We start from the raw sequence: 23,749 nt of genomic DNA on the forward strand, positions 1-23,749 counted from the left end.
AAGCGTTTCCGAAGGAGCGCAGGCTCATCCCCACAACTTTCCTTGGGAATTGATAGGTGGACCCGTAAGTGCTGAGCCGTGATATCAGGCGGCGGCCTAGCGGTCCTTCAAGAGCGCCGGCTCCACGATTCCCTGTAGCTCCCACTCAACAGGCCTGGGGATCAAGTGCTTAAAACCGATCTATTCGCTGTCTCGTGTGCCTATGCGGACTAGTGCCTGAGGGCTTCTACTTCCACTTCCACGGATGTAAACAGACTTACCGGCACGGCGTTAGGACATACCAGGAGTATCTGCTGACGCTGACCCTGAGAACCACCTCGTTACCTTGGGTATATAAAGGATTTCAAAGGGCGTTCTGGGGGGCCGCTGCTCCTCCCATCTCATATCCGACCCCCTCAGTCGGAAAAGAAAACAACAATCTCAGCAATGCAAGCATACTTAGGAAACTGGCATAAAGTCAGCGGGTTCGTTCCCTCCTCCCACTCCGAACCCTACCCCTTCATCTCCCCATCCTCAGCCAACTTAACCGGCAAATCCGTCCTCATCACCGGCTCCTCCAAGGGCATCGGCCGCGCAATAGCCCTCAGCTTCGCCAGAGCCGGATGCTCCAAGATCGCCATCGCAGCACGCTCAAGTCTCCTCCTCTCACGTACAGCCGAGGACATCGCCGCCGCCGCCGCAGAAGCGGGCCACCCACCCCCGCAGACCCTCGAGATAACCGCCGACGTCGCGACGGAGAGTGGCGCCGCGCACGCCGCGTCCCGCTTCGTCGACGCATTCGGGGAGGCAGGGGGGCTGGACATCCTGGTCAACAATGCCGGGCGGGCCGAGTCCTTCGGGTCAATGACCGAGTTGTCCGTCGACGACTACTGGGCCACCTGGGAGGTGAATGTTCGGGGCCCGTACCTTGTGACGCGGCAGATGCTCGGCCTGCTCCTGAAGTTGGATTCGGGGATGCGTACCGTCATCAACGTGAGTAGTGCGGGTGCGCACACGCTCACGCCGGATATATGGGGGTATCAGATGTCCAAGTTTGCTCTGTGTCGGTTTACGGAGTTCCTGGCGCAGGATTATGTGAATGCCGGGCGCGGGCGCGGGCCCGGGCCGGGGCTCGTTGCTATATCTGTGCATCCTGGTGGGGTGGTCACTGATATGACGGCTGATTTGCCCGAGGACTGGCAGCCGATGCTTCGGGACAAGCCTGAGCTTGCGGCGGATACGATTGTGTGGCTGGTGAAGGAGAGGAGAGACTGGTTGAGTGGGCGGTTTGTGAGCGCAACGTGGGATATGCAAGAGCTTGAGGGGCGAAAGTCGGATATCGTCAATAGAGATTTGCTCAAGTTTAGGTTGACGGTTTGATGCAGATACGTGAAATGGAGTTTAATGAGACAGCTTCTTGTGGCTTGTATTAAGGTGACAAAGTATATCTATATTGAGAGCTGAAAGATCCTTGTCTCAATCTCTCCAAGTACTCTTCTGTCTGATTACAGAAAATCACATGCCTGTTAATGGCTACCAACAAGCAAATATCGCTAAAAAAAAAAAATGACTACCTACTCCTATCGAGTAATAAATATAACATCCAGGTCGGCCCGAAGAGAATTCTTCTAGAAGGTCCTCCGGACCAATAATCGTTTGCAAGAAGCCTGCAGGTTGATAAAGGAATCTACAGGAGGGAGCTTTGCCAAAGGATAATACTATAGGGTTTGCCCCTTTCCTTTGACTTCATTGGTTTACATACGGGGTTCTTCTTCTTAATTATTTTTATCAGCTTCTCATGTCCAGTCTAAACCTTACTAATAGATCGTTTTCTTGCCCTCCCCACCAATATGGGCCGGAGCCGACAATCTATTTGTCCTCTGCCCAATCCGATGCGCCATATCTCTCCTGGAGACTGTGCGTACAGCGGTTTGGGCAGTTTCTGCGGGAATTCTGGGGTTGACTCGTAACTCTCGACAAGAATGCAGATTGCTCGTATGCGTGTCGTGCTCACTTGAATGCAACCGCGTTATCGCTTCGATGGGGGCTCGCAATCTTCTCGGCCATCTACATCTGGTCCATGAAGATGCCCGAGTACGTGGAGTACTGCCCGAAGGAGAAGGAGCTGATCTATGTCAAACAATGGACCTGAATTGATCCTTCAGACGCTCAAACAATGACATCAGCTCAACTAGTCTTGCTGCTCCCTGCCATCATGTGAGATCGGCGACGATTGCCCTAGCGCAGGAATCCCTGCACGGGATTTCCGGGGTGAGCGACATCTTCGCTTTATCTTGAGTGAAGAAGCCGACGATAGCCTTGAAGCTGTAGAACCGGCTCGGCTCAAGTGCAGGTACTGGAGTGGGAAACGACGCCCGGGGGAGAACCCAAACCCTGATGTAACATTATTCCATATCGTATTACGCCTCACCCCGTGCACAATCAAGGGCGTTGATGTTCTATTACCGGAAAGCCGAAACAGGAAAGCTAAAGGGAATATTATGGGATGCGGTCTGATACCCGCTGCCTTGCCTCAACAGTGGTAAAACGAAGCTTTCAAACTTCGCCAGGTCCAGTGACGTAATATCTTGTGTGGGACTCAAAAAGTCAACCATACCCGCGCGTGGATCGAGAAACAGTACCACAAGGGCGCGCACTGAAGGAACGTGGGCGCCTTCTGTGGCTTGGAGTATCGAGGTGTTACGAGGAGTGAGGGGCCTTTCGTATCTCACACAATCAACGCTTCAATTTCCGAACCTCTCATTGATAACGTCCCCCATGTTCAGCTGTGATGTTCGGACTCTATGCTGGAAAAGGACTAGGAAGGTAGCAGTGATCGACGGCTGCGGGCGCCTCGTGCTCCGTGGAACACTTCTTGCGTCAGGACCAGGCAACAAATCATGGATCTTGATCGCAGTCTGGAGGGTCTTTTCTCTAACAACCTTCGGTACTTAATTTGTGCGCGGATGAGTCTTCTGCGAGGGTTGGCTGGAGGCCAACCATGCCTTTGACTGGATTGTGACGACGATGTGGTGTGCTGGCGAGACTCCTGCAGGTGCGGGCTCGGGAAGATCACTCGTCCAGAAGGAGGATCGGATCTCGTCGGCATGTGCCATGAATAGCAAAGAGTCGAAAGACACAGTTGTTGGCCGGGTTGGAGTGCGGAGTCTCCGAAACGAGGCTGGGGGTGATTGGCGCAGGGCAAGATCTTCCAAGTCACATCGCGCGGTGGCTTGCTGCGAAGAAGCTTTCTGGGCAAGACGAGGCTTCTGAGGACTCTGAGAAGTGAGAGAGAAGCTCGAAGGAAAAGGACGAGGGGGAGGCTTCATGTGATTTCCCAATCTGGCAATGGTGTTTGCTTCCCGACGCCTCGTTCTCTCCCATCTTCCACTCCATCTCTCTCACAGGCTGGCTCCCTGAAGCATCGAACACAATCCAATCCCCGGTTTGTTTGACAATTCGCCGACTGTCCCGTTTCCAGAATCCCCACTTCATGTCCACTGCTCCCTCACAGGACACGCTCTCCGAATGGCGATCGTCTATCGGGACCGAATAAGAAACCCCCGCATGGGTCGGAGTCGTCGGTGGGCCACCGTCCCAAAAAGCTTTCTTGGCCCCTGATCAAGCACAACAAGCAATATGCGCCCCCCGACTCCGCAGTGGTATCGCAGGTGCTTGGATGCTTCGCTTCCCGTGTTGCGAGACGAGCATTGCTCATGTCAGGAACCCGATTGCGTTGCCATCTCTGACTGCCCTCAACCAATCCGAGGCCCGTTGCGCCGGCCTTGAGGCAAGGTGTAACCCCGTATGAGTCTCATCCTGATAACGTGCTCAACATGGAGGAAGATCGTCACCTGCGCATTCCCGGTACGGTAAAGGTTGACTACGAGTCCCTGATGCTCGAACCCGAGTGTGGTGGGACCTCGTCCCATGCAGATTGCGATGCTCCCCTTCTCGGTCTGTGTTGAGGGGGGGGAACACAAGTATAAAGCTGCCGGGACGCCTCACCCGATCTGTTACCAGGTCTGCCACTCTCATACCCTTCTTTCCGATCTGAGATCTGGGATTCTGTTGTCTCTCATTTTCCTCTATATTTGTTCCCTGTGTATCTTGCGATCCGAACAGAATGGCCGTCTTCAGCAAAGTCGCAACCGCCATCCTCGGCCTTTCTGCTGTGGCATCTGCGGTGCCCACGCGCCAGGGTTTTCCGCGCCAGGGCTTCACTGTCAATCAGCTCGAGAGACAGGTGACCTCCAGGCGCAGCGTCAATCTTCCGGGGATTTTAGCCAGTGCGCTGGATAAATATGGTGCTTCTGTGCCCACACACGTCCGGGACGCTGCAGCCCACGGCAGCGCCGTGACAACCCCAGAACAGGGTGACCTCGAGTATTTGACTCCCGTCAATGTCGGTGGAACCACGCTGAACCTCGACTTCGACACGGGCTCTGCTGATCTGTAAGCATCACATGCGATCTCACTTCCTTCACTCCATCGTACTAACAACACCAGCTGGGTTTTCTCCACCGAGCTTCCGAAGTCGCAGCAGAGCGGCCACAGCGTTTATCACCCTTCCAATAATGCGACAAAGATGTCCGGATACGGCTGGGAGATTTCATACGGTGACAATAGCCATGCCAGCGGAGACGTTTACAAAGACGCCGTTACTGTCGGCGGAATCACCGCGCAAGCCCAAGCGGTTGAAGCCGCGCAGCAGATCAGTGACCAATTCCAGCAAGACAAGAACAACGATGGCCTGCTTGGTCTGGCATTCAGCTCAATCAACACAGGTGGGTGATCACGATTAATCGACGCAGCGCGTTTTACTAAACCTCGCTTAGTCAAACCTGAGGCTCAAACCACATGGTTTGACACAGTCAAGTCCCAGCTGGATGCTCCCCTGTTTGCCGTCACCCTCAAGCACCAGGCTCCCGGATCCTACGATTTCGGCTTCATCGACAAGGCCAAATACACCGGCTCGCTTACGTACACGGACATCGACAACTCCCAGGGCTTTTGGCAGTTCTCCGCCACCGCCGGCTCTGCCGATTTTGACGCTATTGCTGGTACCAATCCTCTTCGAGCCAAAAGCCAAGACAATCACTAACTAAACCCTCAAGACACCGGTACAACTCTCATGATGATCGACAGCGTCATTGCTCAAACCTACTACTCGCAAGTTGAGGGCGCCCAAAACAGCGCTCTCTATGGTGGCTGGGTATTCCCATGCTCCACGGATGTCCCGCCCTTCACCGTCACGATCAACGGCTACGACGCCGTCGTCCCGGGCGAGCACATCAACTACGCCCCCGTTACCCAGGGCTCCGAGACCTGTTTCGGCGGCATCCAAGGGAACCAGGGCCTGCAGTTCTCGATTCTCGGTGACATCTTCCTGAAGAGCCAGTACGTTGTTTTCGATGCTCAGGGCCCGCGCCTTGGCATTGCGCCTCAGGCTTAGGGTTTATGAAACGAAACGGGAGTGCGAGGCCGGACCAGCTCTGAGAGCTAGTTTAGGCTTTTAGTGGTTTACCTTCCTCGGTAAGACCTGGCTTGGACCGGGCACATCTTATCTTGTACACATCCTGTTTCTCTGTATTTAATGCCACTACAGAGAAGCTAGGAATACCATCTGCCTTGAGGGCTTGTGCAAGGATCCGCAGCCTCAAATCCTAAGCGATGACATAAAAAGCCTTTACTCCTCGTAGACGCAAAGAATCAGAGACAAAAAGAGACAAAAAAGTAGAGTTGTGCCTATCTTATTCGTATCCACATATCTGATATACACAAGCCAAGCGAAACCAAGCCAAGCCAAGTCCAGCCACCTTCACCGAACTCCTATCTTCTATACATTGTTCCTACTCCTAAACCCAAGAAGTAATAAAAATACCAGTAGGATCCCCAGACCCCCCGAGCCGTGCGTCTGTCTGCCTGTATAAATGCACCTGTATCTGTGTATGCATCTGTCACGGTACCTCCGGAACCTGCAGTGCATGAACGCCGGCAGTCAGGTAAGTTATTCCGCCGCCGTCGCCGCCGCTGCTGAATCAGGGGGTTTTGGGCGAACTGAGTTAACCCATGCACCGGTAACCGCGCCGAAGGACGGGGGAAGGAAGCGGAAGAAAGGAGCAGCGCAAAGGGATATGAACAGGGTAGCGTAGTGTGTAAATGTATAAAAATGCGCTGTAAGCAATGTTGGGTGTCGTGTGTTATATGTTTGAGTGAACAGATACATGAATACATGGCTCAGAATACATGGGTGTATGTATACAGTATATATATGCGAGTTTCTCGGGAGGGAGAGAGAGGAGATGAGGAGATATGCTACAGTGTTGGGCGGTATGTGCATATATCGATGATTTAATGCCGAGGGTTTGACGGCTGGATTTGACTTGGTTTGTGTGATACGGCGCTCCACGTTCGGGTTTGTCGCGTCGCAGTCCCTCTCTGGAGTGCTCGTGTATGTAAGGGATCGGGACGGCCCGATTTGACTTCAACCATCCGTGTCGTGTCATATCGCATGGGATGCGGCATGCGGGACGATTCAGGTTTCGCACGTGGCGTGTGGCGTGTGGCGCACCACCAGCCAAACCGATTCGACTGATCAAACAGGACGGATATCGATATCTGTATCGATATACCAATCAATCCACCAATTCAAAGCTCCTGCGAATCCAGCCCCCAAATCTCCCACTGCTTAAGCACGTCCCAGCCCACACGCTGGATCCTCCGTCGCAACGTGCGGCTCTTCGTACCGGCCCATAGACAGTCTTCCATCGGTTCAGCGGGCATGACGACCATCTCTTGTTCTTCACGGGTTCGCTTCCCGAGCGAAGAGGGCGGCGGTGGGCGGGTATTTGATCTTTGGACGGACTGCGGGTGTGGTGGATTGGGGGAATTGGTTTGGGTTTGCGGATATTGTTGTTGCTGGGGTCCGGGGCTTGGGAGTGTGGTGCTCACGCCGTTGCTGTGGGCGTGGGTATTAGTGTGCTCGTGCTCCGGGTCGGTGGAGCTAAGCGGGCTCTTATCCTGGTGCGTTTCGGCACTTGTCGCGCGGGACGCGGCGGGTGTTTGGGACTGTATACCACCAGACTGTGTGTCATTCCTTGGGACGGCGTAGAATTCACCGAGGAGGAAGCCCTTGCGTCCGAAGCCGATGACTTTCAAACGGCGGAAGACCTGTTGGTCCGCGAGGGCTTCGCCGAGTTTCTCTTGGAGAAGCTCGTCATCTGTTTCCACGAACTCGGATAGCGTGCGGGCGCTGAGTTCCTCGACGATTTGGGATGGTGCTTGAGATGCGTTTCTGGGAGGACGCGCGCACAGATCGTCTGATCCTGGGCTCACAGGTGGAACGGTTGGTACGAGGAGGCGCAGTGCTTCGAGATTGCGGAGGAAAGGGAGGAGGAGGCCAAGTGTGTCCATGCTTGAGAGTTCTGCGGCGAATGCGAGTTGTTCGAGCTGTGGGCTTGCATGTACGAGGCGGGCTATTAACGTTGATGAGAGGGGCCATCGGGCGGGGAGTAAGAGGTGGCGGAGTGTTGCGGCGTGGTTGAGGATGATGCTGTTGAGAGTGGTGTCTCGGATCCTCGCTTGCAGGCTTGGCGCGTTTGATGGAGAGTCGGCGGACGTAGGGGTTATGAGATCGCTCGAGGTGGAGGCTGTATGATCGGACGCTGGTGGTGTGAGGGTTGTCGGTGGAAGGGCCTCGCGCGGCGAATTGATAATATCGCTCGCATTAGTCGTGCCAACCAGATACAGCCTTTCGAGTCCCACAAAGCTCGCAAAGAACTCGCTTTGTCTCAGGTTATACACATTCAATCTCATGCTTTTGAGTCGGGGGGTCTGCTTATGTATCGCAGGCCAAGTACTATCGACAAAAGTATTCAGAGATCCTGCGTCCAGCCGAACCTCATTGAGCATTGTGACCTCCTCCACCGTGGTGAGGTCAAATGCAAGGTGGAAATCCTCGCTGTGGCGCGCATACATATTTGCCATTCCAAACTTCTTGATCTTCAGGGGTTGCTTCGAGGAGATGCACTTCCGGAAATAATCATGCAGCATGACGCTGGGCTCCTGCATACTCCTCATCCGCGGCGACCAATGCATCTTCAATTCCTTCAGCTTCCGCGCCTTCCACAGCAGCGTCGAAATATCATCCGGATAGCACAACGGGTCGATATCAGTGATCTTTAAGAACCGCAGGTGCAGCATAGCCGGTATAACAATCGTCGGGCGCGGGTGCCGACTCGACGGAAACCGAATCGTCAGCGAGGTCAGTTTATTCAATTGCGCAAGACCCAGGTACACCGTTTCGAGCATCTTCGTGTTCAGCTCCCAGCGGAAGGTCTCGAGGTCCGGCATGCGATCCACCGCCGCCCGCACAGCGATATTCAGCATCATCGACGAATCGGGCACTCGTCCGACGCGCGCGTGCTCTTCCAGGTCCTGCTCCCGCCAGTCACCCCGCAGCGTCAGCGACCGGACCAGCGCAGCGTATGGTCGCGTGATGACGGCGTTTAACCCCATTGTGAACGGGCTGGCGCTTCCCATGCCCTCTGGCTCATCGCCGCGGTATCGGATTTTGTCGTAGGAAGTCAGGATGAGGTTTCTGTAGAGCTGCGGGAGGGCCATGTAATTGAGGACCCGACATGTTCGGCAGAGGCGAGCGAGATCACCGGGGTCGTCCAACTACGCATAGAATGTGTCAGTTGCAAGCATTCTTGGGTCAAGACGGTCTCCAAAAACTTTTTAGAGTAAGGAACCCAGGTGAGAAGAGGGCCGTACACAAGCGACAATCTGTGCGATCAGGTTCAGCGGCAGAACCAGCAGTGACGCACCTTGGGGCCGCTCCGTGGTAATGCTGGCGTTGAACATGTTCGAATTGACGGCAGCCATGACTGCACCGCCCGACGACTATGGGGGAGCAGCATCGACCAAGTGTGAGATATCCGGGGCAAGAGGGTGATTAGGCATCGATCGATGAGGTGGACACACTGAGCTGAGAGGTGGAGGAAGCTGGTGGAAGTTTGGGGGCTCTTTTGTGGCGGTGGTTTGTGAGTCGGGAGCCTGAGGTTCCGAGCCTGGTTTATGACGGCTGCACTTTTCAGCGGCACCGCCGAACTCGGGAACAATTTACAACCTACAGTGAGTGTTACACGACTAATATTGGACGATATATGTGGAATTATCGCTGTATGAGATCTGTCTCAAGGGTATCTAATAGATCAGCACAGCCCAGCATTCCTCTTGCTCTTCACCAGGTATAACTTCGGAATGATTCATCAAGCCACAGATGCCGAGACCGAGCATAAGTCGGTCCGTGAAGTCCAAAAGTACAAACGAATGTGAAAGCCCCTTACTCCCCGCTAAATCCAAACCGAGTACATGAAAGATCGATAATAATTCAAGTAGAAAGAGGATGGAGAGTCGCTATCGCCGGGACCCGGACCCTTCGCTGTCTGCGCTACTATCGGATGGATCGTGATTATGGCCGTTTACCGACGGATGCCGAACGTCTTGGTCGCCTTGTCGCCCCTCAGGCAAAGACTGTGCTCCTGGCCCATGATCTCCTTGCCCTGATGCGGTCGGACTTGTGCGGTTTTCTAGTTGCGAAGAGTGACGGTCGGAAGGATGGTTCTCGGGTACGAGGGCCGCGGCGTCAGGGTCATAACGCAGTTCATAGTCCAGGGAGCTGAAAGAGCCCTCTACATCGGCGGCAGTCCACGGAGCGGCACTCTGCACCTGCGGCTGGATCACCCGCATCCGGGTGTCCTGCGGGCGTGGCGCGGCTTGCCGACTGGACGACCGGTCAAGGTTAGATTCTGTGAACCATTGCGGTGACCATGTGTGCTGGCCGCGACGCCGTGCCGGGATCACAGTCACCGGTAGCGGCTCTGCAGTACTCTGTCGCCTGGATCCAGGGTTCAAATTTCGGTGGAGGGCGAAGAAGTCTGTTCGATGCCGGGAGGTGCGCGGTGACTCGTCCCCAGGATCTTCTTGCGGCTCTTGTTCCTCAGATGCAAGGTATCCTTCTTCCTCTGCCTGAGCGGAGGCAACTTCTCTTGGCAGGGAGGCGTGCCTTCGCCTGAAAGGGTTTAAGATGGTCCGCCATCGTGTGTCCACATTCACGATCTGAGGTGAATGCTCTCTCCCCGGATCGTTAGGGCTATTTTGGGTGGGGAGGCCGGTAGCCTGTTGAGTGGTAAGGACAGCATAATGTTTCTCACCGTCCGCATCCGATCCTTCGTCCTCTTCTTCCATGAACGGCATGGCAACCGGTGGTGTGGGACTGGAAACAGGATAATAATGCACATTATAGACGGTACTTGCTGCACTCGTCGTATCAGCCCGGCTGACTGGGGTAACAGCAGCTGGCGGTGGGGTGGGCCTGATGGGCATGCGCCGCCGCGAGTTGGCAGTAGCGTTGGCTCCCTGACCATTGCGTGGAGGAGGCCCATTGCGACCACCTCGCGGTTTTAATGGCCGATGGGCGAGACCCATCATGCCACCCCAGGCTGAAGACGTTCCAGTGCCTCCGCCTCGATCCTGGCCGGGAAAGTGATGACGAGGCCAATCCACCTCCTCTGAGGGTGTGACCTCCAACATCTCGTCGCCGTCGAAAACTTCCCTTCCAAGAATACCATCTTTTCTCTCGTCTCGTTCTAACGCCTCGATGCGTTCAACCCATTCCCAAACAACCACACTAGCTGCCGCGGAGCCAACCCACCTAATATAAGTACCCCACCCAGCTATTTCGGGTTTCGCGATATCCAAAACGAAGAAGACGACAGGTATCAGGACTGCACATAATGATAAGAGTGCGACGAGACAGATATTCCTCATCTTGGGGTGAAAGAAGGCGAATCGATGTTTTGATAAAGAGTAAAAAATCACCCAAGCAGCATAGAGAAGGTTGAGGGCGAGTTCGAAAAGGTAACTGAGAGCGGGAATGGCATCTTCATAGAGTCGTGGCCGCGTGGTATTCGTCTTCACCAAAAATTTATCCAAAATTGCGAAGATGGTATCCAGAACGATTAAAGCGAAACCCGCCCATTTTATCATGATTTTCTCCTTATGTCGTGGAAATAGACGAATCAATGTCTGGACTTGCGCTAACCATAGAAACGTGCTCGAGATTACTCGGACTACCTTGATTTCGGTGCCGTCAATAACCTCCGATGTCAGCGCCTCGGCGTCGGAGTAACCGTGATTATACTGCTTCTCGGCCACCCGAAAGGAGTCGGCCGTTGCTATCGTCAGAGATATAGCGACTAGAAGCGCCGCGACCTTTTGCAGCCACGGACGACCGCCGACTCCAACGATGGAGGAATTGTTGCTGTATGATCCGCTCACCATCCCATGCCGACCGAGGAAGTTAGCGCCGCCGCCAGGGCCACCAACGTAGAATGTACGGGGCGTAATGAGGAGAATCACGACAAGCAGATAGCTCACGACCGTAGCACAGCCCATGGCATATAACAGGGGAGTCACGGACGCGTAAAAGGGATCACGGATATTGAGCGCAGCACTGGCATGTTCCGCCGCCGTCGGCGTACTCGTGCACATGGGGTCGAAAATGGCATTTTCGTCGAGGGTTATTGAGTAGGTACGGTTCAAAAATACAAGTCCTAAAAGAAGATAGGGCGTTCGTCAACCACCAGTGGTCTTAAGTGGAGTCTAGGGTCGTGTCGCGGAACACGGGCCAATTAATCTGCCTTGGCGGACATACCGTCACTCGGAAGCAAAAAGGGCGTGCACCCTGGGACATATGTCCTGGTGGTTGTTGACGTCGGTCGGGCCCATATTTGGCGGGGGGCGAGGCGGCCGTCATGCTCCATGGCCATCCTAAAGCACGAGTCACGTCGCAACCAGAGCAGGTAATACACGCCGTGAAAACATCCGTCTCGCAGACTTCAATGCTCCACAAGGCACCTAGAATACCATTCCTTTAGGTCACCCTGACTGCATCGTGTCCGGCCTGGAAGAAGAGGTAGCGGTCTGTCCGATCAGACGGTCGGGGGCTCTTGATAGGCAAGGCGGAATTCCGGATAGCCCGGGTTGGAGGGCCAAAATGTAAGAGATAAGCGATAGAATCAAGGATCACAGTGAGAGTAGGCGAATATAATTTAGCTATACAGGTTATATGCGCAGGAGTGGCCGTTGGTCGGGGTTGAAGAGTTCTGAAGTCGTTCTGGGGGGTGGAGGAGCGAAAGAAGCCTTTCTGGAGTTGCGCCACAAGCAGTCCAGACTCTTGGCCTTTCACCGCCTACCAATCTCCGGTCATTGCTCTCCAAGTTGTTTTCCCTTTTCCTCATCCTCTCATCTGCTGAGATGGATACTGGCATTACTTTTATGGGTTCCGGATTTTCAGTGGGTGTACGCTTGTGGTAAGCGTGGTCCATACGGCTCATTGACGAAGGTTATAGATTTCCAAGCGGCATTGTACAAAGTTGGCTAAAAACACGGCAACTCCGAATCAGCTGGGGAAGACAAAAGGAAAAGCTGGATGGCGGCTCTAGTTCTAGGCCTGTGTGGGCGTGGAAGGTAGTACAAGACACGGTAGATATCCAAAAGATGGGTTCGTGAAGAATCATGGAAACTTCACAGGAAATGCAATTGAGGCATGGGGTATCCAATATAATGCTCGCTCAAAAGAAAAAGGGGTCATCATTCGTCCACGCGCGCAGGACATCGGTCATCTTTGGGGTGGACCGTACGACATTGGCACCGGCGCGAGGTAGGGAGATACCAGCGCAGCGCCGGAGGCTCTAGAAGCTCTCGCCCGCTCTTCCTCTCGTTTCCTTACCTCCTTCTCATCCTGGATGAGAGTACAGCACGTGCAGCAGGTGGCTCGAACACAGTCTGACGCAATGCTACCTTGGATGTCATATGCTTTGCGGGTCCGAGTGTGCTGGATGGTAGCCAGAAGCCCTGACATCTGTTAGCTCTGGAGAGTTGCTTTTCATGGATTGTGCTCACACTGGCAGCCACATAGCAGAGCCATGGCGGTGCAGGACCCATTGCATGTCTCGTATCCGAGCATGTTCGTCGGGTCCTCCTTTCTTGATCTCAAAGACAGGCGATGCTGAGTCCTTCCGTACAAGATGCAGGGGCACAAGAGACCGAGACAGCACGTCCCGATGCTCGAGCAACTGCACAAGCCATGGCTCCACCCCCCGCCTATTACTTGCTGATCTGGGTGTGATGTTCGCCCCGGGGTATCCCCGGCTGGTGCTTGTGACGCTGAAGAGGTAGCTGGCGGAGGAAAGTACGGGATCTTCGGCGATTGGAGAGGGTTTGCGTCGGGTGCGATGGGTAAGTTCAGATAGCTGCTATGTTCATCTCCTTGTGCTTTATGATCTGTCTTGGCTGGAAGAGGCCCTGGAGAGTTTGGTGGCCTTGTCGCGGCTTGGTGCGGGAAAGTTTCGGCAAATGGGGCAAAATTAGCGGGATGTTGTTGAATATCTGGGCTTCGGACATGATCTGGATTCTGCGAGTCAAACAGTGATTTCTCGATGTCAAGCGGGAGTGGTCGACGCCCTGAATGGGTGTTGTGAACAGTCGGAGGAGATGGCAGTTGCGGACTGGTTTGGCTTGGAGGACTCATTTCTAGCGGCGTTTGTACAAACGAATATCGCTGGTTGGCTCCTACATTGGAAGTATCCAAATGCAGTCGTGGATTCATTTTTGACCCTGCTAAATGTCATGCGACAGCGCGGAAATCGACGAGCTCAACACAAGCAATGGCTCGCTCGGAAGTCGATCTCAATAGTTATAATCCGTGGACCATGCCCAAGCAGGGAGCTTTGTCGGCGGGGGGGTTGAGGAAATCGATCACGAAAGGCACAAGATTGAGCGAAAAGGAGATTGGAATCTGAAGAAACCGAAGAATTTGAGGTCCATCATCCAGGGGATGATCAGACTCAAATCAACGGAGTTCCTGGTTGAAGCCCGGAGGATCTGCTCCAAACACCCTGTCGCGCCAATTCTTAGCCTGCACGATCGCGAGCGCCTGTCACACAGCTGGCGATCGTGGTTGGCTCAGCGCCCAGCTCGAGGACCAAGCGTCTCGCTTCTCATCACAGCGCGCCATCCTGTCACATCACAGCGCAAGCGCCTTCTTTGTGGGAGTGCAGCCTCCGCCACAGAACGGGCGACGATCACGAACCGCTTGCTCTCGTGTTTGTCTCTCGAAACGAGGCACTGCCACAGTCTAAGTATAGCATATCCGTTTTCGGTATATCGACATCTTCGCACGAGGTTTCTGCTCACGCAGCGGCTTTGGTGGACTTCGGATGGGCTCGCGAAAGAATGGCTCGTCTGTTGCCCAAGGTGCAGCGACATTTTTATCTCCGCAACGAGATGCTGCCCGAATAGGGCACCATTCACTTGTGAAAAATCAACGGTTCCATGGATGGGTGGACTCAGTATACGGGCACTAGTAGACATCATTCGCAGATGTAGTTCGCAGCATGTCAATATCATCGTTGTTGTTCGTTCGAAACCTGTCTATCTCCATCATATTTCCCTCTCAAAGCCACAGCCCACCTCTTTTGAGCACCCAGACAGAAACTCAACTGCCCTCCCGAGTCTAGTTCCGAAGCCCCAGGAAGGGTTTACCTGAATGGATCGTATGAGACACAACTACACTCGTTATCGAGGTCCATCATAACGGAAGTACGGGGCGGCCCGTCTGTGGGGAAAGAACGCGAGATAATCCGCCTCGAGGACCGAATATAACGGGTGTCTTTCTTGGTATTTCCTGACGGCAGCTGTTTTCCAAGATCATCAGCAAGCTTGAGCACGGGTAAGGCTGAATTAAGATCTATAGGTGAGAGACACCCCTAACTTCAACCGGCCCAACCTCAAGTCAAGAACGGACGTCCAACGCCAATTGCAATAATCGTGACCGTGTAGACAATAGGAAGGGGACGCAAACCCGGCAAACAAGGCAACACAGACTGTGCCAATCATGAAGAACTCGGGTGGGAGCCCGGAGGTTCATCCTGCCTCACCCTTTCCCCTTACTTTCGTCCTAACAGATCACTTCCATCCACAAGATGTTCGCAAAGACCTCTCCCGACTCTTCTTCCTACAAACTTGGATTTTCGAGCATTCCACGACTGCAACGGGGACCATCCCTCGCAAACAGCGATAGTCCGCAGCAATGGCTGTACCTGGTGGATAAAAGTTGTCCTCGACTGGTCTCTGCCAACGTCAATAGTGAACTTGGGCTATTCCAATGGCTGGTCCATCTTCCGTGGATTCATTGAAGCAATTGATTTTACACAATTACAGCTTTTTGGACGATACTTTGACGAGGGTTGCTTTGCACTTGACCGAGCAGACGCAGAATGCAATTTCAATTCGGGATGGATATCCGACCTTAGCTACAGTAATTATTTCATCGCCGCTGTCCAGAGAATGTGTTGTGAGATCACGGAAGATCCGAAGAAAGTCATATACCCACCTTTCCAAGGTTAGACGCCGGCCCACGTCATGACCGCCCCATATTTCAAGCTGATTGCCTCCAGCTCGGCGAGAAAATTGCTCCGACTATCGCGGTTGTACTGGTTCAGCAGCGGAAATACGCCTACAAGACAATCGACCGCCCCATCTATGAACCCGAAGACACGCAGAGTATCATAGACGAGATCGATCCTTTTGTGCAGTTTCGCGGGCACCCACGCATTGCGCAGGAGGCCGGCATTGTTGTCTCGGAGAGTCCGTACAAGACCCGGCCGTTAACAAATATGCCGCCGGTGCTCAGAGGTTTCCTTCTTGAATACTACGCAGGGGGCTCACTTGAGCAAATAAAGGCAGCAGACAAGCTTCCCGACGATTTTCTACCAATCCAATGCGCCCTGCAGGTTGGAGCAGCTCTAAACACGTTGCACAAGAACAGCCGCGCGCATCTTGATATCAGACGGCAAATATTGTCTTAGACGCGGAGAAGAATGCATTCCTCATCGACATTAGCGGGATCGGGGGGTATGTGTGCGAGTGGCTCTCATCCGAGACGTGGCTTTTAATACATGAGAATCCTGAAACGGCCCCGGCGACCTGCCGCTTGAAGCACGAGTTGCTACGGATTTCTGGGCGTATGGAACAATACTATCGGCTCTTGCGAGGAAAAGCGGCACTGGTGTTGAGGCGGCGAAGCTACAATATATGGCTGATTGTCTCACCAAGGCGGACCCTGAAACTCGCATTTCACTAGAGGACGCCCTTATAGAACTGGGATCGTGATTGGGGAGAACTTTTTTTATGAGACCGGACGGTGGCGGAACTATATAATCTTCTTGACTGGTATACTCTTTAGTGGCGAGGGATTGACCGTTGGCGCCATCTGGCGATGTTATTGAAATTGCTGATCGTTGGTTCCTGCGTGCAAGGCTGTCGGCTGCCTCGTTGACATTTTTCCTGGTCTATTTGCTGAGAAGCGTCATATGGTTGGGGTAGTTGATATACGGCTTGGACCGCAGTGAAACAATTTGTGCTCCTATACTTTTAGCACCATATATCACCATCGGCTAGCGCATTAGCGATTGTAGTAACCGACGTTTTATTAATCTAGCGCTAGGGAGGGGAGAATACACTGCTAGGAACATTCTTCATTTTGATGGCTAGAATATGGCCAGGTACTGATGGAGTACAAGTCCCTTTCAGCACAATATAGACCCTAGATATGTTGGACAAGCTATAAGAAGCCCCTTGTAGATTACGCAATTAGTGGTCTTTATGTGAATTTAGAAGTTCGCGGCCTCTATTTACATTCCATATCTACATAACAGTTCATTTAGGAACATTGACCAGGCCATCCTGGTTGAACTCGTACCGCACGCACCTCCCAATCCTAGACATAGCATGGTTACCAGAATGCACATAGGAAGTAGACGGACAACTAACCCAATACTTGTTGAACCCAACACCTTCGCACACATCCGCATAGCTCAGAATCATTGGCGGCGACCCCTGCGTCATGCTCTTCTTCAAAGCCTCCAGCGTCTCCCGAATGCTCTTCAACTTCGCCACCACAAGGTCCAGGGGTACGCAACAGCGCAGAAGCCAAGCCGGGCAAGATCCAGGGCAGACAGATTCTCTGTTTTACCACCCTCGATAATATTGGCGAACGTTGGAATCCCGACCTCTTCGACGCATTGTCGCATTGCTTCCCGATCTGGCAGAGCCTCGACGAAGACTGCGTCTACACCGATCCTCTTGAACTCCTGGGCGCGGGCCAGGGCTTCGTCCCACCCGTGGATTAAAGCGGCCGTACGCGCGAGAAACGACAGACTTGCCTTTCGTATGGCCGCATCCTGGACATGGACCACATTAAGAAGTGCATTGCTATCTAGTCAAGAGAGTGAGACGTGAGACTCACGCTTTGGCCAGGTCTGACCCTCGATCATGACGCCCGCCGCACCAGCAGCAGCGAACGACTCGACCGTCCTCTTCACGTCCGCCTCGACAGGCTCCAGGTCCTCGCAGGTCTCTCCGACTACAAAAACTACGTCCACACCCGCATCCGCTTCTGCTGCAACCTCTCCTTCGCGGGTCTTTCGAACTTCCTCCCGACAATCATCCAGCACATGGGGTACACGTCGATCAACGCCCAAGGCCTCTCGGCGCCTCCATACTTTGTCTCGTTTCTGTTCTGCGTCACTGCCGCAATATTCTCCGACTGGTATGGAAGGAGAGGACTGGTAACCGTGTTTTTCTCCACAATGGGAATGATTGGGTACCTGATCCTTGCAGCGGTGCAGGACGAGGATAAAGCTGGGCCAAGGCTAGCGACGTGCGGAGTTTTCCCTGCGCTCTGCGTCAATATCACCTGGTTGTTGAATAACCAGGGCGGCGACTCGAAGAAGGGAGCAGGTATGGCGCTTCTGGCTGCTTTTGGACAGTGTTCGAGTTTCGTGAGCAGTACCGTCTTTCCCGATTCCGAGGGGTGAGTTTTACCCTCTGTATCCCATCAGCGGCGTCTCCGTATTTCTCATGTGCTTAGCTGATTTATCTGACCATCCGGACCGATCTATATCCGCGGTTGTGCAATTGGATGCGCACTGACAGGGTGCATTGCGCTCATGGCGCTCGGACTATATGTGAAGCTGAACCACGAGAACAAGAAGCGGGATCTAGAGTCTTAGTGTGAGACGGAATTAAGCTTGAAATTGGCTTGGATCCGCTGAATTAAGCGTCGAATGAACCCTGCAGGTGTATTCTGCAGCAGCCTCGAAGGAAGGATCCGTTTTCCTCTTCCTTCAAACAACCGCCAGACGCGGCCCGCATTCCACAGCAATGACCACGGAGTATCCCGGGGTCGCTTCCAATTTATATTCCGCAGTTAAACTCTCTTTTCCATTTTTCTTTTCCCAGCGAAGCCGGGTTAGGTGCGGTACACGACATACCTGGGTACAAAAAACAATGCCTCGCCCGCCACGAAGCAGAGCAACAAGAGAATACACCTTCCAGAGGGCCTACAAAGCGTGTATCCCGTGTCGACGAAGAAAGGTGAAATGTGCGCCGGGCCCAGACCCGCACCAGCCGTGCAAGCGATGCCGGAAGATGAAGTTGGAGTGCTGGTTCTCGACAAAGCAGCCGTGGTCGAGGACGAAGCCGGAGGGTCAATCTTCGAATTCGAGGCAGAGTGTGCAGTGAAGGCACTGGCGATGGAAATGATGCTGGATTTGGCTCCGGTTCCGGGCGGCGGAGACGATCGAATGCGAGCGGTGCAGTGAGTGATCCATGCTGGGGAGCTGTCGCCTTTGACTTCTGCGGGGTTGGAGGGGAGCACGTGTATTTCTACGACGGTCTTGCAGAAGCATGCGGCGAGTGGGAATGATGCCTTGGATATTCTGATGCGGCGGCTCAGGCAGAGGGCTCGAATGCTCGTCAGACCGCGGCGCCACCGTTTGATGTTCGCTCCGAGGAGAATGCCATCAGGATCTGGGAGGGCTGTCGGTTCGTCAAGATGGGGTGGTTCATTGCGGAGGAGGCGCTCTTGTACACGGACTGGTCAGTAAGTTAACGCCCCCAGAGGATCTTGTCTAATGCCGTGACAGGTTCTTTCGCACTCTAGCTCCTGCTACAACACCAATCCTGACCGATTTCTTTGCGTCCCATAATTCGCACTACTGGCTTATTACCCAGGAGCCGGTCCTATGCTGCACGATCTTGATGATATCAGCAAGATACCATACCTTGCCAGGGCCTTCGGGGACGTCTCGCGGATTCTACATCCACAACAGATTGTGGCAGTATTGCCAGTACCTCATCTTACGGATCTTGCTTGGTCAGGAAAAGCTCTCCAAAGCCAAGACGAGACATATTTCCACCATAGAGGCTCTTCTACTTCTCTCAGAGTGGTATCCATTAGCTTTGCACTTTCCACATGAAACTGAAGGTTGGGATTCGGGGTGGATATTAACTGAGTCTACGCTAGGGGATCCGCCTCTGGCGACGCAGGAACGTTTCATGCAAGACAGCTGGAGGGAGGACGTTGTGGAGCCGACGAGGCGGGCGGATCGAATGTCCTGGATGCTCGTTAGCTCGGCATTGGTGCTGGCCCACGAACTCGGCGTTTTCGATTCAAGAGGCTACGTGAACAACATTGCAAAATGGCAGGGTAGGTAACCTCATCACAGGCCCGGATGTGGAGAGTTACCTGCAGGACCTGGAACTCCGGCGCCAGCGTATCCCGTCACTGCTATACGTGATTGCAAACCTGCTCTCCTCTAGAATCAGATGCACATCCATCATGCCAGATCCTTGCAAGCATTCAAACCTCGACTGACTTATGTCGGTTGACGCGAAATGGGCCAGGTTCATGGCTTCATTGGTGGATTTGACAGGACTTCCCGCACTCTACATGACAAGTTCTTTACTGGGAACAAGAGTGATAACGATGAGCATATTGCTTTTGAGCTGCTGGGACAGTGGAAGGCACAGCTTGCAGCGTGGAAGGACTTCCGCCGCGCTGTGGAAAGTAAGTCACCAGATGATCTCATCCGCCAGACGGAAGACAAATCCGCAGACTCGCGCTACAATACCGTTCTTAACGTTGAATATCACTATGTACGAGTCTTTGCCAACTCTCTCGGAGTCCAAAGGATCGTCGAAAAGAGTATTATCCAACACAGACCAGAAGGGAACCATCGACTCAACATTCGTCTCACAAGCACACAAGCTCAGCATGAGCAGAAGCGAGTACGAATTCATCGAGGAGGTCATCGACGGTGCATGTGTAATTCTCGAACATATCACCTCTCTCCCCGATATCAAGTGTCTCCCCGTGCGGCTCTTGTGGCGCATGATCAGCTCCTCCATATTCCTCCTCAAAAGCCCTAGCTTTTAGGCGTACGGAAGACGAAACTCCAGGAATCATTGCACCTGCTCGACATGGCAATCGCCGCTCTCCTCTCCAACGCCCTATGACATCCACCTCGTCTCACAGTATGCCGCATTACCCCGAACGCACCTCTCCCGCCTGCGCCAGACATTCACCAGTTCCAGTTCCAGCTCCAGCTCCAACTCCAACACTGGCCTAGAGGATCAACCCAATCAGACAACTCAGAACGAGCCCCCTAGTCTCGAAGAACAGCGGCGGCAGCAGCAGGAACAGCTCAATCCAGACACCACCTGGGACCCAAACATAGTAAATTAGCCCGACCAGCTCGATCTCCGCGACTAGCCATCCCTCCCCCTCGACCCGCTCATGGCGCCGTTCGGGGCCTGGGACGGCGAAGGACCCACGGATTTAGGGCTGGATGCCGATTGTTTGGATTTAGACTTTATTTGGAATCTGCCTCCTTAACCACTCTTTCCTTCTCCTTCTTTGATCCTAGTTAGGACGTGTACATCCTTGCTGCAGTCTATATTACTAGTAGGCTTGCTTGTATGATGCCTGTGGACCCAGTGTACATCGTAGATGTCTTGACGATGCCACCACGACCATCGGGCAGTCTGCAGGGCATTCCGAGCTCTCGGCCTGGGTCTTTATTTCGTTTCAGCCGGGTGGCGAGCCTTAAAGTCGCGCGTGACACTCCACACCCCCCTCTACCTTTCTACGTACTCCGTACCTCGTTAATGTGCAAATCAAGGCATGAGCAGAACCGTTACAGTGAGGTTGGAGCCAGAGCTCTTACCATCGTTGATGGAGGCCCGGCGGGTGTATAGAGAGAGAAAGGGGGAAAGGGGGGATGGATTACAGGACAGGGCGTATATTGACTTACCTAGATAGATAATAAACACTGATTGTACAAATAGATAACGTGGATCCATTCAGGTCTTAAGGATCTGTGGATGTCATGCATGGCTACCGCGTATAACTATCGTTTGGGACACTGGGGGTTATCTTATTATATCTGTGGCCAACTTCGACCCCCCCTGGGCGTAGAGTCCGCGGAGTATGTGGGAGTATGATTGTCTTTATTCTCTGTTGTAGGAAGATCTCAGCATGTAATTGCGTGGCCTATCTATCAATAGATAGACGGAAGATATCACATCGAGGATTTTTTCCGTCGATTCTACAGGGTTATGTTACGTGAGACCTGCTTACCCTGCCTGAAGAGTACACGTACGCTGCGCTGCACTGAAGCAATTATGCCAGATAAGGCGCCTGTTGCGGTCTGTATACTTATCTCAGCCCTGGTTTTCTGGATGCGCGGTTAGCGACCCTACGGCAGTCGGGAAAGCTATCCTGGGCATTCCGAGTTCCGCAAGCTGCAGTGCGTGTTCAATCGGTGGTCATCGATATCCTAGGCATATTTCAGTCGGAGGGCAATTTGAGACCATCGATGGAATGGGAAGTCCTGAAAGCGAGCAGCTCAACGAGCTCCCGCGGGCAAACAAGACAAACCTCGTGCCACTCCGGGTGTTCGGGTGGTGATCGTTGGGCTGTGATCACTCGCCGCTGAGTGCATGTGAACCGACGCATCTTTCAGCTGGCATCAAAAGCCGACTTCCACCACACGCATCGTTTTACCACGATGCAGACGGCTCGAATGGGTAGGACATTGTTTGGGCAGCAAGGAAGGTAATCATCATGGGGCTCCCGATCGGACAACTCTCGGACGAGGTGTTTTCGTTGCTTTGGGTTGGGACTCAATGGTTGAACCTGAATCATGGATATTGGCCGAGCCCGAATGAGAAAAAGCCCGGAGAGGTCGAATCGGGAGGAATGCGCTAGTGGAGTGCACAGCCTCCTTCTTTGGTTGTGTGGCATGATGATTATTGAGAGTTCATGATCAAGCTCCTTGGAGTGTTAGGGACTTTCCTGGCGGTCGAGTTGTTCTGGTTTGCACTCTGCTCGCCGAAAGGGGGAACCGGCGAACCTGCGCAACGTGTCAGCGGTGATGATCATGGTGGCGGTGAATGAAAGGGGAAATATGCCAAGGAGAGACTGAGTGCAAGGGAAAAAAGGCAGAAAAGTTGAAGCAGAGATGGAAGAGGATTGGGGAGCTTGGGAGTTTTGAGCCAGCAGGTTGGTCACGTTGCGCAATGATTGGTAGACTGTGGCTGACCGAGGTCATGCGGAGGTGGAGATGGGAAAGAGAGGAGCTTCCTCTTGGAATGCCGCCAGTGTCCTCCAGAGCCCTCTTTCTGCGAGAATGCGGCCGTCAAGCATCAAATCCTCAAGGATGAGGCGCTGAGAATTGACTTGTATTTGATAGGCTGGAAGCTGCATTGCCTCGTTCATCTTGGTTCCTCGTCCGCCGCACTCTCTCTTCGCAGCTGGCATTTGCAGGCCAAAACCGAGCAGGGAAGGAATCTGAAGGATAGAGATCGAGTGATTGGGCCATATTTGGATGGAGGAGTCCTTCTCCGCTTCCACACTTTCTCCTTGACTGTCGGGATGCGGGAGTGTAGCATGTCAATTTTCGCAAATCTGACTGGGAACCGGACTGGAGACTTGTGTGCAATCGTCCACAATGAACGGTCCGTCGGGGAAATGATGAGGGCAACGGTACCCAGCGAAATTATGGTTGACCCAAAGTGTCGACGTGCGTATCAGATGCGTGTCACGTTGAGCTTCCACCTCGAATATCCGGGTGCTTGACCGAAGCATTCGCTCGAGGATCCGTCCTGATTGGCTCTGATCGTCAGCTCCAGAGCTTCAGTCACTGATTTATCCAATTTTCGTTCCACTTTCTTTCTGAGGAGAGACTCGGTTCAGTCTGTTATTGCTCAGCGTTGATCCATCAGTCCTGTAAATCCCTCACCGTGAACTGAAGCAGACTTCAAGTTGCTGTCTCCAGGAATATCCTGTCGGTTGCGAGCCTGAAGCTCGTCCTCTGCAGCTCAAGCGAGCTGAGGAATCCCCAGCACAGCGGTTTGTGTTTGTGTTTGCTTTTTCCCCTCACTCCACCGTCCACTGGGGCCACGGGCGCATCGAGAAGCTGCCCATTCTGCTGCGTTGACTGAAAGCGGTGACGGCGATCCGCGTCACTTCTTCCCGCTTCCTTCTTCTCTCCTCAGAACTAACCCGACGCTAAAGCTGTTAAGAACGACTTGCCCAGATTCCATTCCATCATCGTGCCTTAATCTGACATTCCAGGCTGGTCTATCCCTGCTCGGAGACCTCCTTCCCCCCCCCCAAAATCTAGCCTGTAAGGGAGCCCTGCCCTGGAACGTGGCTCATGTTCCTTGATCTTCCTACGGAGTACCCCCCCTCAACCTGGCTAATGCAGTGACGCCAGATCCCTCTTGAGCTTTCCTTTTTCCGCCTTCATGAACTGAAACACCAACCACGATCCTCCTTCTCTTCCACGCTTTT

The 23,749-nt window shown here is 53.5% G+C and overlaps 10 protein-coding genes across 10 annotated transcripts; 6 read left to right on the forward strand and 4 right to left on the reverse strand.

The window, feature by feature from the left end:
• The first annotated feature begins 378 nt into the window (after positions 1–378).
• On the forward strand, positions 379–1,502 carry BJX67DRAFT_188827 (SDR family oxidoreductase). The gene has a single exon (XM_071025294.1). The coding sequence runs from the start codon at positions 427–429 to the stop codon at positions 1,357–1,359; it is 933 nt and encodes a 310-aa protein (XP_070884119.1). The 5' UTR covers positions 379–426; the 3' UTR covers positions 1,360–1,502.
• Positions 1,503–3,707: 2,205 nt separating this feature from the next.
• Positions 3,708–5,623, forward strand: BJX67DRAFT_188831 (pepsin-like aspartic protease). The gene is made up of 4 exons (XM_071025295.1): positions 3,708–4,434; positions 4,489–4,766; positions 4,818–5,042; positions 5,097–5,623. The coding sequence occupies exons 1-4, from the start codon at positions 4,106–4,108 to the stop codon at positions 5,432–5,434; spliced, it is 1,170 nt and encodes a 389-aa protein (XP_070884120.1). The 5' UTR covers positions 3,708–4,105; the 3' UTR covers positions 5,435–5,623.
• BJX67DRAFT_188837 (uncharacterized protein) lies at positions 5,623–6,423 on the reverse strand. The gene has a single exon (XM_071025296.1). It carries the CDS (start codon positions 6,214–6,216, stop codon positions 5,812–5,814), a length of 405 nt encoding a protein of 134 aa, XP_070884121.1. The 5' UTR covers positions 6,217–6,423; the 3' UTR covers positions 5,623–5,811.
• A 207-nt stretch (positions 6,424–6,630) lies between these two features.
• On the reverse strand, positions 6,631–8,868 carry BJX67DRAFT_383137 (uncharacterized protein; the record flags this gene model as incomplete). Its single annotated transcript, XM_071033392.1, has 2 exons — positions 6,631–8,661; positions 8,758–8,868. 2 exons carry the CDS (start codon positions 8,866–8,868, stop codon positions 6,631–6,633), a joined length of 2,142 nt encoding a protein of 713 aa, XP_070884122.1.
• Positions 8,869–9,051: 183 nt separating this feature from the next.
• On the reverse strand, positions 9,052–12,283 carry BJX67DRAFT_359362 (PalH/RIM21 family protein). The gene is made up of 2 exons (XM_071029670.1): positions 11,702–12,283; positions 9,052–11,600 (listed from the first exon to the last, which is right to left on the reverse strand). The coding sequence occupies exons 1-2, from the start codon at positions 11,814–11,816 to the stop codon at positions 9,403–9,405; spliced, it is 2,313 nt and encodes a 770-aa protein (XP_070884123.1). The 5' UTR covers positions 11,817–12,283; the 3' UTR covers positions 9,052–9,402.
• A 265-nt stretch (positions 12,284–12,548) lies between these two features.
• On the reverse strand, positions 12,549–13,771 carry BJX67DRAFT_188862 (DUF614 domain protein). Its single transcript, XM_071025298.1, has 2 exons — positions 12,952–13,771; positions 12,549–12,903 (listed from the first exon to the last, which is right to left on the reverse strand). Exons 1-2 carry the CDS (start codon positions 13,655–13,657, stop codon positions 12,668–12,670), a joined length of 942 nt encoding a protein of 313 aa, XP_070884124.1. The 5' UTR covers positions 13,658–13,771; the 3' UTR covers positions 12,549–12,667.
• Positions 13,772–14,798: 1,027 nt separating this feature from the next.
• Positions 14,799–16,505, forward strand: BJX67DRAFT_359366 (uncharacterized protein). The gene is made up of 2 exons (XM_071029671.1): positions 14,799–15,451; positions 15,507–16,505. The coding sequence occupies exons 1-2, from the start codon at positions 15,215–15,217 to the stop codon at positions 15,915–15,917; spliced, it is 648 nt and encodes a 215-aa protein (XP_070884125.1). The 5' UTR covers positions 14,799–15,214; the 3' UTR covers positions 15,918–16,505.
• Positions 16,506–16,808: 303 nt separating this feature from the next.
• Positions 16,809–17,946, forward strand: BJX67DRAFT_359367 (major facilitator superfamily domain-containing protein). The gene is made up of 3 exons (XM_071029672.1): positions 16,809–16,828; positions 16,882–17,291; positions 17,357–17,946. The coding sequence occupies exons 2-3, from the start codon at positions 17,281–17,283 to the stop codon at positions 17,925–17,927; spliced, it is 582 nt and encodes a 193-aa protein (XP_070884126.1). The 5' UTR covers positions 16,809–16,828; positions 16,882–17,280; the 3' UTR covers positions 17,928–17,946.
• A 453-nt stretch (positions 17,947–18,399) lies between these two features.
• BJX67DRAFT_389553 (Zn(II)2Cys6 transcription factor domain-containing protein) lies at positions 18,400–20,788 on the forward strand (the record flags this gene model as incomplete). Its single annotated transcript, XM_071034520.1, has 8 exons — positions 18,400–18,622; positions 18,852–18,990; positions 19,038–19,604; positions 19,798–19,870; positions 19,924–20,088; positions 20,120–20,266; positions 20,330–20,629; positions 20,666–20,788. 8 exons carry the CDS (start codon positions 18,400–18,402, stop codon positions 20,786–20,788), a joined length of 1,737 nt encoding a protein of 578 aa, XP_070884127.1.
• A 1,341-nt stretch (positions 20,789–22,129) lies between these two features.
• Positions 22,130–23,438, forward strand: BJX67DRAFT_188937 (uncharacterized protein). Its single transcript, XM_071025299.1, has 2 exons — positions 22,130–22,456; positions 22,512–23,438. Exons 1-2 carry the CDS (start codon positions 22,348–22,350, stop codon positions 23,030–23,032), a joined length of 630 nt encoding a protein of 209 aa, XP_070884128.1. The 5' UTR covers positions 22,130–22,347; the 3' UTR covers positions 23,033–23,438.
• Positions 23,439–23,749: the final 311 nt, after the last annotated feature.

This window comes from Aspergillus lucknowensis (genome assembly GCF_044049455.1).
Source record: "Aspergillus lucknowensis strain CBS 449.75 chromosome Unknown BJX67scaffold_34, whole genome shotgun sequence".
In the NCBI taxonomy this organism is placed as follows: domain Eukaryota; kingdom Fungi; phylum Ascomycota; class Eurotiomycetes; order Eurotiales; family Aspergillaceae; genus Aspergillus; species Aspergillus lucknowensis.

Excerpts from the sequence above, each read along its gene's own strand:
- BJX67DRAFT_188827 (XM_071025294.1), top strand. The coding sequence starts at position 427 with ATGCAAGCATACTTAGGAAACTGGCATAAAGTCAGCGGGTTCGTTCCC.
- BJX67DRAFT_188831 (XM_071025295.1), top strand. The coding sequence starts at position 4,106 with ATGGCCGTCTTCAGCAAAGTCGCAACCGCCATCCTCGGCCTTTCTGCT. Across the intron at positions 4,767-4,817 it reads ATTCAGCTCAATCAACACAG|TCAAACCTGAGGCTCAAACC; the intron begins GTGGGTGATCAC and ends AACCTCGCTTAG. Across the intron at positions 5,043-5,096 it reads CGATTTTGACGCTATTGCTG|ACACCGGTACAACTCTCATG; the intron begins GTACCAATCCTC and ends TAAACCCTCAAG.
- BJX67DRAFT_188837 (XM_071025296.1), bottom strand. The coding sequence starts at position 6,216 with ATGTATTCATGTATCTGTTCACTCAAACATATAACACACGACACCCAA.
- BJX67DRAFT_359362 (XM_071029670.1), bottom strand. The coding sequence starts at position 11,816 with ATGGCCATGGAGCATGACGGCCGCCTCGCCCCCCGCCAAATATGGGCC. Across the intron at positions 11,601-11,701 it reads CTTTTTGCTTCCGAGTGACG|GACTTGTATTTTTGAACCGT; the intron begins GTATGTCCGCCA and ends ATCTTCTTTTAG.
- BJX67DRAFT_188862 (XM_071025298.1), bottom strand. The coding sequence starts at position 13,657 with ATGAATCCACGACTGCATTTGGATACTTCCAATGTAGGAGCCAACCAG. Across the intron at positions 12,904-12,951 it reads TCTGCTATGTGGCTGCCAGT|GGCTTCTGGCTACCATCCAG; the intron begins GTGAGCACAATC and ends AACAGATGTCAG.
- BJX67DRAFT_359366 (XM_071029671.1), top strand. The coding sequence starts at position 15,215 with ATGGCTGGTCCATCTTCCGTGGATTCATTGAAGCAATTGATTTTACAC. Across the intron at positions 15,452-15,506 it reads CATATACCCACCTTTCCAAG|CTCGGCGAGAAAATTGCTCC; the intron begins GTTAGACGCCGG and ends GATTGCCTCCAG.
- BJX67DRAFT_188937 (XM_071025299.1), top strand. The coding sequence starts at position 22,348 with ATGAAAGGGGAAATATGCCAAGGAGAGACTGAGTGCAAGGGAAAAAAG. Across the intron at positions 22,457-22,511 it reads TGGGAGTTTTGAGCCAGCAG|GTGGAGATGGGAAAGAGAGG; the intron begins GTTGGTCACGTT and ends GGTCATGCGGAG.